The following is a 14,338-nucleotide window of genomic DNA, read 5'->3' on the forward strand; positions in this document are numbered from 1 at the left end:
TTCAACAAGATTTCCCATGATGGCATCCTCAAATCGACAAGAGACGGCAAACAGTTGCGAGAAATAAATTAAGTGTTTTGTTGATCTTTATTTCATAAATTCTGCTGTGGCATATATGTATAGACCATGTTATGAAAATGTTATGCATAGTTGCAAAAATACACATATATAATCATTTATTAAATGCATTCTTGAATTGAATACCATCCTCCCTCGAGAGAGGGTCGGAATACATGATTAACTAATTAATCTTCAACAAAATATCGATAAAAGTGATAACACTTAACAGTCAGGATCCAGTGTCTGAACTCAGAAAAGATTTAACGTAAAAACTAAATAAAATAAACGGAATTAAGACGCATATTTTCTGAAACTGGATCCCAGAATATTGACAACAATTGACGTTTAAATTTGGCAACCTTTTGATTACTAGTATAGCCATGCTATTTATGTAAATATATTACATATACACATATACATTATTAATCAGCTTCAAGCTAGCTTATTCCTAAACAAATGTTAATTGATTAAAGATATTCGTTACGTTAGACTTTGTCTTACTTAGTAACATCAAAAATGTTGGTATTCAAATGAGTTGACCAATAGGCAATTAATTACTTACCTAGATGTAAAAAAACTCCACCATGTTATTTTGTTCGATTACAAAATAGTCAATGATCTTTTGACCTATGTATAAACCTTCGTTTACACTCGACGATATCATCAATCTCAGTCATTCTAGCAAATAAATGCGCAATGATTTTTCCGATCAATTTCAACAAAACAATTAAGAAATGGAATGTCAATAAAACCTATATAGTAACATGCATTGATACTTGCTCATGAAGATGTCTAAAATACACTCAGAGCACTCGGTCTCTTTTGGGAGGTCTTCAAGTTCTTATAGTTGGGATTCGTTCACAATTTCACAGTCACTTCTGATGATTTAGATAACCATGAAATTATTTAGATAACATGCAAAAAACTAAGTGTGTCTAAAAGATTCACAATGTTTTTCTTTTTACACAAACCAATCAACGAATACGGTAACAAAGAAATGTATCCTCAAGACGCAAATGTGCAGATATCAAAGATATGCAGCCAGGGCCCACCCCATCAGACATTTAAAAACTTAAATTTATCTCCATTCTTCCGTTTTCTAATTATCAAGGCTTGGAATATTTCTCATGGAAATTCAAATACAATTCTCCGATCTTCCAATTTCAAATTATCCAGGCTTTGACTTCAGATATATTCCTCTAGGACTTTTGAACACTTCCTCGCAAGGGAAATTTTACATGGACTTCGTCCAAGACAATGTTATGGATTGAATATGCCAGCCTTCTGACTGTTATTTTTTCAAAGGTACTGGTAATCGTCCATATTTCATGTTTCAAACGGTGAACATCTGCGAGGCTGTTTTGGATTGATATCTGCATGAATTGCTAATAAGATGCTATAAGAGGTTTCACCGGGTGGTTAGGGTTTCGTATTCAAATCAACCATACTGATATACGGTAAATAATACGATCCCAGATATAGAACCTTGTTGAACTCGGTCACTTGACTGACAGACGACAGAACCTCCGCATCTGGATCATGGTAGCTGCGACGTATTTTGCCGTTCTGGTTTATTTCGACGATTAGCCCATAGCTCGGCACCGCTTTGAACAAAAGCACCTGAGGAACCACCTGCAAAATCCAAAATAGAATCTTTATTTATGACGAGTTACAGCAGTGAAGGCAAATACATTATAATCCAATGCACGAACAGTAAAAGAATAGGTATGTGCATGCAGTTCGCGCATAAAGCCTACCTTAGTTAGATATTTCTTGAACCAGGGTCGCGTTGAAGCCCACTCCAACAACGAAAACTTCTCCTTTCGCCGGACACCGGCAAACGCAACCCAATATCCACCAGAGCTGCTCGCGCGGATGTTGTCCGGTAATCCAGGTAGGTTATCGATGAACGTTTCCAGTTTACCTTTCTTCGGACCGGTGAGATAAAACCTGTAAAAAACGAGGTAGAACTTCATCAAAACAGGAAAATATCTCGGTGGTGCAAAAATGCCGAGCATGTTCAGTATAGCCCTCGTTTGATAATGAAACACATCTATTTTCAACAGTTGCCAAAGCAATACTATCAGCTTGTATAATAAAAACATTTGACACAATCTAAAAGATAATTTTCGTTCAACTTTCCTAGATTTTTAGGACACTTCAATGAACTTTCGCACACTGCAACAAAATAAAACGAACCGAACCAAACCTTCCTTTACTAGAACTTACTTCTTTATTCTAGCCATGGTAGTCTCGGCTATGAGCAGAAAGTCTTCTTTCGGCGACAACTGTACACCATTCGGAAATACAAGATTATCGATAACCACTTCGGTTTTGTTCAATTTTGGGTCGAAACACAAGATCCTGGAAAATCAAAAAAAAATCAGAAATCGATACAACTCTAGAATGAATGGGAAAAACATACAAGTTTCATTTTTACCAAGATATTTTACCACATATGATCGCGATTTTTCAACTGTAACAAAATGGGTCTTTTTACCTTCCGTCTGCTTTTCCTTCTAAAACCAAATAGGAGACATCACGTCTTTGCCACTTGACGCTCGAGTCGCTGAAATATATTTTACCATCCGATGTGATGTCGAGATCGTTCAAGAATTTCGGCTTCTTATGATCAACTGGTTCTTTCGAGGAATAAAGCTTGATGAAGTCACCTTTAGATAAATAGTTAAAAAAATTGGATACACTAAAAAATACTGGCTTAAGATATTGAAAGATTAAATTTTTCGCTTTTTAAGGTATTTCCAAAGAATTTTGCACGGTAATTGATTGGTCATTCCTGGATATAAGGAGTTTCAAGGAGAAAATTTCAAATTTTGAGGAAGTGTCTGCATCGTTTTCTCCTAAATTGGTTTTGTAAGCAAATTTTTGGGTAAATAAAACTTCTGGTCCCAACGGTACCGATTTCGACATAGTCTACTGTACAACTGCAAACATTTCTAATTGCTTATTTCTCAGAAGTGAAGTTATCTTAAACGAGTTTTGGGCAGTTTGCTCAGATTAAAGGAGGTTCAAGCATCTTTATAAAAGTATTTTCCGTCAAGGAGTTTTTAAGGAATCAAGGAGTCGTAGGGACCCTATCTATATCGTTTTTAGATTTGCCACTGAACAATGAGGAAAGTTAATGACTATAATTCTATTTACATACCATTATCTCTGTCAATGCTGAATAAGCCTTTATACGCGTCAGCAACAATCAATCTGCCAGTCACGTCGAATCTCATACCCAGGGGTCGGCCACAATTCAGTTCATCATGCCATCCGCCTCCTACTGATTAATTCAAAAACAAACATTTGATTACATACGAAACTAACAAGTTTATGGAGCTAAATCGTTTGTTTCACTGATGTGTATTGACACAGTACTGAACAGCTGGAAATACTATCACAGCAATCGAGGATCCATCGAGGAGTGTTAGTGTGAACTCGATGTCTTTCACATATTTTTTTTTCACATTCAGTGAACAACACCAAACCTATATATTTCTCCTAATGATAGGATTCAACTACATTTCTATTATTCTGTTATCTTCCGATTGTGAATATGAAAATATAACCAAAGGTAATTAGGTAAGTCAGTCTATATCGGTATACATACACTATAGGGCCTTCGATAACTTTTGTATCTAGCCAAGAAATATCATGGCCAATATTTGAAAATGAACTTATATCATATGACATTATAGTAAGCATCTTGTGATGATAGACTCTGCCTCAGTGGTTACAGAATAGGATATTCATTTCATGCATTGACTTCCGTACCGCAAGGTGGTTCTCCGAGTTCTGCCAAAATCTTCATCTCATTCGTATCCAACACCCAAATCTTTCCGTCAGCAGTTCCCGTATACAACTTCCCTGTTACTGAAAATGAATTGATATTAACCTCTCAGGGACGAGCGATTCAAAAGTTTTATCGTATATGGATACCACGAAAATTAAGAATTCTAGCGAAGAATTTCTCCAGAAAAAACTCACTCGGATGAACAGCGATAGACTCCGGGCCTTCGATCCTATACTCGAACAATCTCTGGGCATGGCTTAAAATATAGTTCGGTTTCAGAATGCCTTCAAATCTCCGCGGTCGTTTTAAGCTGAAAAGATTATCGAAGACAATAACTATATATGGACCTTCACCCATACATAACTAATCTACATTGTATTTCTATTTGAATACGTACTTGTATTTTTCAGGCTGTATAGGGGAAGTGACAAGAAACAGCGCTAGTATGATGCCTATTATAGACAATAGGAATAGATAGATATTCAGCTTGACTATTTTCCTGAAAATATGAAAAGAATAAGTTTAGTTGGTGGAAGTTTTAAAATCTAAGTGGCTACAGGCCTATACGTATAGAATCAACATCTAATATTCTGCTCTATTTTCTCTATCTCTGTTCTCCACACTTTCCTCGAACTTTTTAGTCGCACACCTGAGTGCACGTGCGATGTATTAGTTAGCCAATCAAAATGAGTAATCGGCAAAACAGCATGAACAGTAATAATGCTGAATCGGCAAAATGAAAATATCAGCTGTCAAATTTTTTATTACGGCCTTAGCCCTAAAAAAGGCAAAGCCTAACAAAAAATAGATTAATCGAAAATCGGATACATGGAATACAGTTATACTTACTTGAATATCCAAAAACAGAGTTTCGGCATGAGACTCATCAGGCTAATGTCATCGTCATCATTCCTGGGAGCCTTCTTGTAAGGCACTTTCTCTTTTTTTCTCAGTTCCTTCATCTTTTCGGCATTGCTGGTGTTATCACTCCCGCCGCCGCCGATCTTCCTCTGGCGTAGGTCGTGCTCGGAGGCCATAGTGGTCACGAAAGGATAGAAAGAACGAGCGAAGACAAGAGGAAAGGCTGAAACTGGAAATAAAAGAGACGTGTCGTTCAGAGATGCAGAAATTGCTGGAAGATTGTCATCGATTTTGACACCTTTGATGTCGACCGAAGGACATCCGCTGAGTGTCGCACCGCTCACGAAATAGTGCGTTGTACTATATCAATTTATGGTCGAAACGCAACAAGCATAAGTGCAAAATGTTACATTTGATTTAAGTTACAGGCATCAAAAATAATATTCATTATAGACATAACCATGAAGCTAGTTTTGAACAAAGAGCGGAGCTAGGCCCGATAGTTTGAGTTAGTTTCACTGTTAGCCGTCTTAAGCTGGTGGCAGCACCTTCTGGTGCCCTTGATAAGTAATGGTGGATTTTTCTTGTGAAGTTCACTGTCCTTAGACCGGTTATAGTCCACCGAGAATGTCCTAGATTTATATCGGCGACTCTCTTACTTCGCACAGACACAATGGTGAATGACGCCAAACCAAAAACAGCGAATGACAGCTGGATTAGAGAAGGTAAATGATGACAGAAATTTCCAATCTTTTTTTGGTAGGCTTACCCTACATTTTGAGTACCTTGATGAGGTAATTCTTAAGGGATGCTGCATCTGTTAGATTGTATTTCCTCCAACGTTTGATTTTTCCCATCCATGAAAAGCTTTGACCCTTCGAGTGCATCTACACTGCAGTGCAGTGTATAATTCGGTGATAGACTTTCTTTGCTAAGCACAGTGGCCTACTGATTTAATACACCGCATTGCAGTGTATTGATGTTAAATCAGTATTGAGTATTTATCTAGATGGATGCACTTGGCAAACATGGAATATTGTTATTAAATCACTAATGATACACCGCGCCTCAGTGTAAGACACATGAGTGATGGTATGCGCTGTGGTAGAATCTTTGAAAATTTACAAATTATCTCCCGCACTTTCTGGAATCAATCAACTCAGCACTGAAAGGGTTAATTGATTTCGCTCAACTGATAGAATTCTTTGTGATTCTTAAATTGATTTAGAGGATTTTTTGTGTCCATGGTACAATACAAACAACGGCCTACCAAGTACCTATTAGAAAAAAGGAGTTGATTAAAATTGTGTGAAAAGGGTAGGGAGGCCGAGGGGAATATTTTTTGAAAGTCAATCTGTTTTGTTATTTTCAGATGATCCGGTTCGTGCATCGACGACATCCAGACATAAAGACGCTTATGAAGATATTCTGGATGAAAGGCGTCACTCGAGTGACATCCGTTTCGTCACGAGGTCCCATAAGAACGCTCCGTCGTTTAAATACAACATTCCCAGAACGCCGAAACAGTTGATAGACCATGTACTGAAAAGTGACAGGGTTTCACACGTTGCTGAACAGGTTCGTGATTTATTTAGAGGCATTCATTTGCATCCAGAATTTTAAAGAGCTATTTTGGTCAAACAAAAAGGAGGGTTTGAATATTCAAAAGTATTTTAGCACCTTGTTCTAGAATTTGTATGGTTTATACACTGTTAGATATTACTTTATAGATAGACCTATTCAATAAATTACTGTTAGACCTAAGTTAATAATAATAGTAAAAATATATTTTATTATATATCGCAGTTACAAAATCTTAACCACCACGCTTTATATCCTGAAGCTACATTATAAGAAGTTAAAAGATTGATCATAGGTGTTTACAAGAAGAAAAGTTTTCAATCTGGATTTGAAGGCTGAGACAGTATAAAGTTTTTAATCCTTTATCGTATATGCCTGGTAAAAAGTCCAAAACTTCAGTTTGTAAATTTCAGATCAGTAAAGAGAAGAAAATTCCATTGGCTGATGTGGCGAAAGAAGCAGAATCCATTCTGAATGAGATGGCGCACAATTTCAGAATGAGATCTATTCGCGGCGTAGCTTATTTGCTGACGAAAGTTCTCAAATCGATTTATAAGAAAATCTACGTAAACGTTGAAGGCATCGAAAAGGTAAATAGTCGATCTTCGTGTCGAGTCCAGGGTTCATAGCGGTCATTGGAAGTCATGAAATGGAAATGGGTCGATTCAAGGCCTTGAAAGTCATTGATTGCCTCTAAAGTTATTGATTCATGTTCGTGGTCATTGATAGCGATCTACCTTACCGCACGAATAGATTTTGAAGTTTTTAGTCACAGATAATCTGTAGCTTAGGCATTTTACATTAACCGCATTCACACTAGATTCAGCGCTTATGAAGTACCGCACTGCGCTGGTGCCGAATTCAGATTAAGACTCGGAGTCTCCCCTCTGTTTCAATTCACCCCATTTTACGGTATATAGGCGAGAGGAAGGGTTAAGGAGGTTAGAGAATACGCCGGGAAATGGTTTTCAGCGGTGAGCTTTCGTCCAAAACATGGCCTTATTCAAGCACGATACCCGTTACATTCTGAAAGACTTGAATAATTCACGTTCAAAAAAGATGGAATAAATTCCGTAAACGCCTAGTGTTAGCCTGGATTCATGTCCACCATTATTTTGGTTTCTCTGTTCTAGTTACGGGCGTTGATCAAAGAGTATCCAGTTGTATTGATGCCGACTCATCGCAGTTACACTGATTTCCTGTTGCTCTCTTATGTCTGCTATCATTATGAGTTACCAGTGCCGGTCATCGCTGCTGCCATGGGTAAGTTCATTGTATTTCAATAAATGCACTTGACTTTACGTTAATTGATATTCACGATGGTAGGCTAAAAGGGCATTACTTCTTTTAACTGATTTTGATGCTTTCATTCAATTAAACTATGCGGTATCTCAGTTAGTCTACTCATCCCGATAACATTAAATCCAGTTCATGAAATCCCATTGTTAAAGCCTCTAGGCCTCAGCCTTTCTAAAGTTTGATCATTTATTGACGCTGAGAATCTTAACTCGACCTTTAATCACCATTTCATCCGTCATCCCTATAAGAAATGAATGTCAATTAGAAATTGGAAATCTATCTTGAATAAATATTAACGTACTACACGATTAAGATTGAGGTACTTCGAATTTCAATGTGAATCTGGGAGGCTACTTAGAATCATTAAGCACGGTAGGCAAAAACTGAAGGCTTCTTGAAGGAATTGAGACGTCATCATGTCAATTTTAGATTTTATGTCGATGAAATTTGTTGGTGATGTACTGCGAGGTTGCGGCGCTTTCTTCATCAGGCGAACGTTCGGCTCAGATAAACTATACTGGGCCGTTTTCACCGAGTATGTGCAGGCACAGCTGTGTAACGGAGACGCACCGCTTGAATTCTTCGTCGAAGGAACGAGAAGCCGAACTAGTAAAAGTTACGTCCCGAAGAGAGGTGAGGTTATATTGCAACCTCAAGGCCATCCCGAAACAATTGTCTGCTTGCATTAACAGGGTCCCTACGATTCCTTGATTCCATAGAAACTACCACTAAACAGAAAATGCTTTTAGTGGTGTTTGAAGCTTTGAAGAACTTTATCAATTTTGAGAAATAAGCAATCAGATACTAAGAAATTTTATATTAGATTACACCTAAATCAGTACAATTGGAAGCAGGATACTTTTTCGCAATTAGGTGGTTCCCAATTTAGAAACCAAGTTTTGTTATAACGGTTTATCAAGATAAACAATACTGATTTAGGAGTATATCGTAATTGGAATATAAAAATGATGAGACCCTTCATCGAAATATGAAATTTTCTCCTTTAGTTCTCCTTGAAAACTGAGCCCTGGGTAGGAAGTTAGATCTTTTAGATATAGTATAGTTGCTGAGAATAATTATCATAAAAGAATTAAAGCCCATAGAAATAAGATACAGGTTATAGATATGGATTCTGATTGGGGTTAATTAGGTCTAACACCCTTGTCTTTTATTTTGGGACTGTGAATTCCTACTCGTTTTCCTGCTATGATGAGTTCCTAGCTCTGACCATTGGAAAAATTCTCATTTCTGTAATAGTTAAATGACTTTTTATCGCAGGCATGCTCTCTGTCGCTCTCGAGCCTTACTTCAAAGCAGAGGTGTCCGACATAATGATATTCCCTGTCAGCATAAGCCACGATAGGATTCTCGAGGAAGGATTATACGCTTATGAGCTGTTAGGGATACCGAAGCCAAAAGAATCCACATCGGTAAGTGTTCGGTTCATGGAAAACAGAGTATAGCTGTTGTTTTCTATGAATTAACATTTTGCATGTGATGACTTGTTCTGCCTAGTTTCATTCAATATGCAATTTGTTTCACCATTTTATTCTTCTACGGTCCAATTACTTCTTGGCATCATATAACTTTTTAGGGTTTGTTCAAAGCTAGAAGTATTCTGTCGGAGGATTATGGATCAGTTCATTTTTTCTTCAACGATCCGATATCAATTCGACAGTATTCGGATGGCAAAATTGATCGGATTTCACATTCTCTTTCACCGAGGTGAGTACCGTATATTCTGGTCAAGATTCAGAATCATTAGGCTCTCGGTTCTCGTGCGTCTTGAAAAATGTCTTAACTTACAGTCTTGATGTTCGATAATTAATTGTTTGCACTGTCGCAGCACACATCTCCTCACATGGGGTTGGGATTGCCCAGTGTATTGTTGTTCTTAGACAGTATTCTCACCAGTTGTTCTCACCACCGGGAGTTAGGAAACTTAGTCTCTGAATGAGCAGAATACCTTTGTTGATATCCATTCTATGCTTTATGGATAGACTTTCGTAAATAAGATTCCCAGTGAAACCAGACTAAACCATAAGTTGTTTTAACAATCTTAAAGGTCAAATGCAGCCTAATTTGGAAAAATAGCAAAAGATATGTGAATGTGTTATATTAATTGGCTGTAATTATTCCTAGTTCTTTTGATTGTCACCATCGTTGTATCTTTTCCTTGGTATTTACCTTTTGCAGACATTTGTCGAAGGTCACTAAGGCCGAGACCGACTTGTGCCAAGATTTGGCGTACACGTTAGTTCGCGAACACCAGAAGCACATGTGCATATCACCGTGGGCGTTGATAGCGACGATACTATTACAGAATAAAGACGGCATTTATTTGAATGACTTACTGAGAGAAGTTGTGTGGTTGAAACGCAGTGTGATCAACCTCGATGGATACGTTGATTGGCCGGGTTAGTATGCGGAGGTTTCATTGTGAAAGGCGATTCGTTTTTGATAGTCATTAATTACAAATTCGAGTAAACCAAAAGTTTAGAGCTAAAACTAGCTCTGAACGCACTTTTGGTATGGAAATGAATTATGACAAAATTTTGCACGTCCACTTTATCTCTAGATTTTTATGGACAAACGATGGATGATTTTTGATACTTAATAAATTCTTCAATTGATAATGAGATTTTACTCGGTAGCACTATAGATGAATAATAATGCTTGAAAGCCTGTCTAAAAATCTGACATGATCTGAATCTATTGTGAAAGAAATTTACTGAGTTTTGGTAAGTTTGAAACTAGTGGTTGTTCATTTAAATTGACAAATTTTAACAAAATGTTTATAGGTTGCATGACACCTGAACAGGTAGCACTGGAGCAAATCAAAACGCACGAAAATCTAGTCACGATGAACAAAGACGGCTTATTGGAACTGAAACGGGTCGTCGCCAGTCACGCGAAGAGGGCGGCCAGGGATGAAATCCTGGTGAATGGCGCTACGCATCTGGCTCTGGCGTCTTACAGGAATCAACTCGTGCATTGCTTCGTACATGTCGGTCTCGTGGCGATTATTGTCAATGCTTCGACGCAAGAGAGACTGCCTTTAGGTGGGTGTGTGAATCTATGCCAGTATTTAATCTACAGCCCGGAACACAACACCTTCCTCCCTTATCAAGACATACACTATTGTAGGCGCGAAATCTTGACAATCACTTAAATGGTTTTGAATATCTGGCAAGTGTAGTCCTTTTGACAGTTTATTTTCATTTAGAAACTGCCCAGTTTCACAAAAAGGTTTGACTCCTTTAAATTTGTAACCGTTTGACAATTTGTAAAGGTTTGACTCCTTTAAATCTGAACACACATGAAGCTGCACTCCCAATTTCTCAATTCTCGGAGAATCGCCTAGAAACATTTCTGGCCTCGGCCCTACTGAGTTTACTTTACTTACAATCAAACATTTGGGTTTAAACAAAAAATGTTCCTCTTCTTACTTATTCGCAGATGAGGTTTACACTAAATATTGTTTCCTGGAAAAGCTGTTGGGCAGAGATTTCATCTTCCACCCTAAACATAGAAAACAAGTAGGTACTCAAAACGGTTGGTCTAAAAGTTATGATTGTAGTAATGTGTCCACAGTTTACTACAGACTTAGAAGAGATTCGCATGCAAATATTTGTATCTTTTATTTACAGGATTTTGAACATGCAGTTAAGATTTTGAACAATAGTAATGTTCTGGTTTTAGAAGGCGATTCCGTGGTCGTTAAAAAATCCACGAATAAATACAACACTTTCCTGAGTCAGATGTTTGAGCCATTCTTGCTAGCTTACTGGGTAAGAATCATCCGCCATCCCTTGGCAAGGTTTTGAACCAGATGGCGCTGCAAGACTTCACCACGGCACAAAACCCTGCCTGAATAGCCCGAGTGTGCAGGTACATGTGCAGCTTGATTCAGGATGATGTCGTTATTGGCCCATCAGAAATCGGGTTTTATTTTACCTGAGTTTTTCTATGTACAAATCAACCATAAATTTGCCTCAGCTATATATCACCAGGGAATCTGATTGGCGCCACAAGAAAAAATTTCATGTTGTGGCCAGGTCTCGATTGCATCAAGTTTAAATCCCTGTGCAACTTGGATTAACCTTCTTTAGCTTGAATTCAATCTAGAGTTGCCATCATAAAGCGGGGATTTCGTCGAGAGGGTTCTTTTTGAGAACTAAAACTATTTGTTAACTAGTAAAATGTCAACCAATCATGTGTGAATATTATCAATCGCCCGAAAGGTGGAATTGAACCACTCTGACGCTAGTCAGCTACAGGTTTGAAGCCTGCACCCCAGACCACTGAGGGTCATTCGGGCAACCTAGAAGGGTGCCGTGGTCATTATATATAATAGTTATATTTTCAATGATTGATCTGTTAAGTGTTTTCTCGGACGTTTGATTGTCATTGAGAAAATATTTTCATAAGCATGATACGGTTGAACCATTTCCTCATGGGTATTAAATGTTATTTTGTAACACAGTTTTTCACGGCAATCTGCGTATCGTATGCTGATGAATCCACGTAACTGCAGTTATAGATGTTATTACATCTTCTTTAGTGTTCTTAACCTCCTGAAGGTGGCGTAGTGTCCACCAGTTTTTTTATACGAGTTCAACTATCTGTGTCTAGATATCTGGAACACGTTATCAGAGTGAGATATCTACCAGTAATCTCATACTTTTCATACTTTCAGATAACTTGCCAGTATTTGATGTTTTTACCCGCGAATGAAATGAAACCGCCGAAGACAATGGCTCGTAGTGTCCAGTCATTGATCACTCAGCTATTGCTACAGTGCGCCGTCAAACATTACGAAATGTTGTCGTTGGACATGATCAACAACGCTATTCATTCTCTAGTCAATATGGATGCTGTGATAATGGAAACTAGGTAAGAAAAAACAACGCACACCCGCCTGATTATTATTAGATTCCATGTTTACCGATAACGCTTACCTTCTTGTTATCGAAAACGAAATGTTGATATTTGTGTAAATAGCGCGTGATATGACGTTCATTATATATTTTTTTTTTCTAGGAACGGCGTCAAGCAAGTATCTGCGAACTATGTGCAATTGCCGAAAATAGCCGAACAAATCAGTTAGTAAACATTCTTTCCTTATTGCTTTCTCAATTTGAATTTGAATTTTTCACAATGCTAGTTGAATTTTAGTAGATGTTGGGCAAAATAACCCCTGGGAAACGGACAAGCACATGACATATACCCTTGTGTAGAAGTCAATAGTGTGTAGGGGTCAACATTTTCAAGCCTATTTGTCACTTGCATCATTGACATGTTTGATATTTTAATCACAACACAACCAGTATGCTGAATGTGCGTGTTATTCTGTTTTCTTGCTGCCAGATTTAGTATCAATGCACATGCGTCATGTACCTATTACCTGATCAGGGGTGGATTTAGGGGGTGGTCTCGGCGTCCAGTACCCTGCCCTCCCAGAGGTTGCCCTTTTCACCAAGACAAAGATCATCTCTAAACCTGCAATCTGATGCTCATCCTCTCGGAATTCGTATCTTTTACGGTGTATCTTCAAAATTATATCAACACCAAGGGTGTGACCCCCACTTGTGGCCTTTGACATGGCTGCTTTATCAGAGAAATGCCTTACCATTTTCCTGCGGGAAATAGTATTCAGCATAAATGTCCCTGATAAATTGCACTGTGTCTACTTGTTGTGGCATCGCTGGTTTGTTGCTTATGAAAACTATTCTTCTGTTACAGAATCATACATAGAGAATGCAGACGTTACGCTATCCAGTGATCTCCTGAAAACCACTTCTGTCAGCATCGCTGCCAAGCTTTAAGATAAAACTCTGATCGCTCGAACCGAAAGAGACATTCCAATACGATGAATTGTGGGCGATTTGCGTACGATTGAATTCCAGCTTTTCAACTCGTGTTCACTTTTGTTCACAATTCGTCTTAAAATGTTTTAGAACGTTTTAATGTGAGATACCTGATTTCTAGGGATTTCGTCGTTGATGGATCGAATATAACCGATTCGTGCACATATTTTTCTTCCCACCACATATATATTGACCACTGATTACACAGCAGATCTCGCTTACTGGGTAATTCAGTTTTTTCAATCCAGATTTTCACTTAATTCGGATGAAATATTTGTTCTACTTAACCTAGCTCTTTGATTCGGATTTTACTTAATTCGAAGAAATCTAGGCAGTGTCTAGTCGTCCGAATTAAGTGTGTTCTACGTAAGTTCCTGAACACTGCCGTCATTCTTTTTCTTATACAGAATACCTTCTGCTTTACTATACAGTCAACCCCCGATATACTGCCTGCATCGGTGCAGAATGATTTTGGCAGTATAGAGACTGTTTGGCGGTATATCGGGGGTGTTTTACTATGTATTTGTATAGAGATGTACATCGTGAAAACCTGGCGGTAGGCGGGGTTTCGGTATATGGGAGGGCGGTATATCAAGGTTTGACTGTATCAACTACTGGTTATTGTCAAATGAGTTTTGATTTTATTTTGTCTACCGTTTGTGTTCTCATTCAGCGAAAAAATACAATTTTATTTACATTGATGATGAAATCAAATGGCTTAACATTTAAGACTATTTTGCTTCACATGAGTGTCTGTATGTGGTACTAGTGCTTGATATTATATGTGCTTCCTTCAACCGCGATGTTATTTATACTATTTGAATGAGATGTTATAATATTTAAAGGGATAAATATAAAACTAATTTTC

General features: G+C 37.9%; 2 protein-coding genes and 1 non-coding gene across 5 annotated transcripts; 1 reads left to right on the forward strand and 2 right to left on the reverse strand.

Moving 5' to 3' along the window:
* Nucleotides 1–65: 65 nt before the first annotated feature.
* Nucleotides 66–5,053, reverse strand: LOC141904774 (adipocyte plasma membrane-associated protein-like). 3 transcript variants are annotated; one of them, XM_074793440.1, is made up of 10 exons: nt 5,019–5,053; nt 4,709–4,949; nt 4,257–4,358; nt 4,054–4,169; nt 3,841–3,939; nt 3,227–3,349; nt 2,561–2,732; nt 2,290–2,424; nt 1,818–2,010; nt 66–1,692 (listed from the first exon to the last, which is right to left on the reverse strand). In XM_074793440.1, exons 2-10 carry the CDS (start codon nt 4,894–4,896, stop codon nt 1,480–1,482), a joined length of 1,341 nt encoding a protein of 446 aa, XP_074649541.1. In that variant the 5' UTR covers nt 4,897–4,949; nt 5,019–5,053; the 3' UTR covers nt 66–1,479. The 3 variants fall into 3 exon arrangements, with proteins under 3 accessions (XP_074649541.1, XP_074649550.1, XP_074649532.1); XM_074793449.1 differs by having other exon boundaries at nt 3,227–3,346; nt 4,709–5,044; XM_074793431.1 differs by having other exon boundaries at nt 4,709–5,044.
* Nucleotides 5,054–5,269: 216 nt separating this feature from the next.
* LOC141904755 (dihydroxyacetone phosphate acyltransferase-like) lies at nt 5,270–14,338 on the forward strand. Its single transcript, XM_074793411.1, has 14 exons — nt 5,270–5,445; nt 6,093–6,298; nt 6,715–6,891; nt 7,435–7,564; nt 8,030–8,233; nt 8,879–9,030; nt 9,195–9,325; nt 9,797–10,017; nt 10,402–10,662; nt 11,060–11,139; nt 11,251–11,391; nt 12,300–12,496; nt 12,644–12,705; nt 13,346–14,338. Exons 1-14 carry the CDS (start codon nt 5,394–5,396, stop codon nt 13,426–13,428), a joined length of 2,097 nt encoding a protein of 698 aa, XP_074649512.1. The 5' UTR covers nt 5,270–5,393; the 3' UTR covers nt 13,429–14,338.
* Trnastop-uca (transfer RNA opal suppressor (anticodon UCA)) lies at nt 11,835–11,921 on the reverse strand. The gene has a single exon. It is a non-coding gene; the product is annotated as a tRNA-Sec (tRNA).

This window comes from Tubulanus polymorphus, chromosome 1, assembly GCF_964204645.1.
Source record: "Tubulanus polymorphus chromosome 1, tnTubPoly1.2, whole genome shotgun sequence".
In the NCBI taxonomy this organism is placed as follows: Eukaryota; Metazoa; Nemertea; class Palaeonemertea; order Tubulaniformes; family Tubulanidae; genus Tubulanus; species Tubulanus polymorphus.

Excerpts from the sequence above, each read along its gene's own strand:
- LOC141904774 (XM_074793440.1), bottom strand. The coding sequence starts at position 4,896 with ATGGCCTCCGAGCACGACCTACGCCAGAGGAAGATCGGCGGCGGCGGG. Across the intron at positions 3,940-4,053 it reads GTCTATCGCTGTTCATCCGA|TAACAGGGAAGTTGTATACG; the intron begins GTGAGTTTTTTC and ends ATTCATTTTCAG. Across the intron at positions 2,011-2,289 it reads ACCATGGCTAGAATAAAGAA|GTTTTATCTCACCGGTCCGA; the intron begins GTAAGTTCTAGT and ends CGTTTTTTACAG.
- LOC141904755 (XM_074793411.1), top strand. The coding sequence starts at position 5,394 with ATGGTGAATGACGCCAAACCAAAAACAGCGAATGACAGCTGGATTAGA. Across the intron at positions 9,326-9,796 it reads TCACATTCTCTTTCACCGAG|ACATTTGTCGAAGGTCACTA; the intron begins GTGAGTACCGTA and ends TACCTTTTGCAG. Across the intron at positions 10,663-11,059 it reads GCAAGAGAGACTGCCTTTAG|ATGAGGTTTACACTAAATAT; the intron begins GTGGGTGTGTGA and ends ACTTATTCGCAG.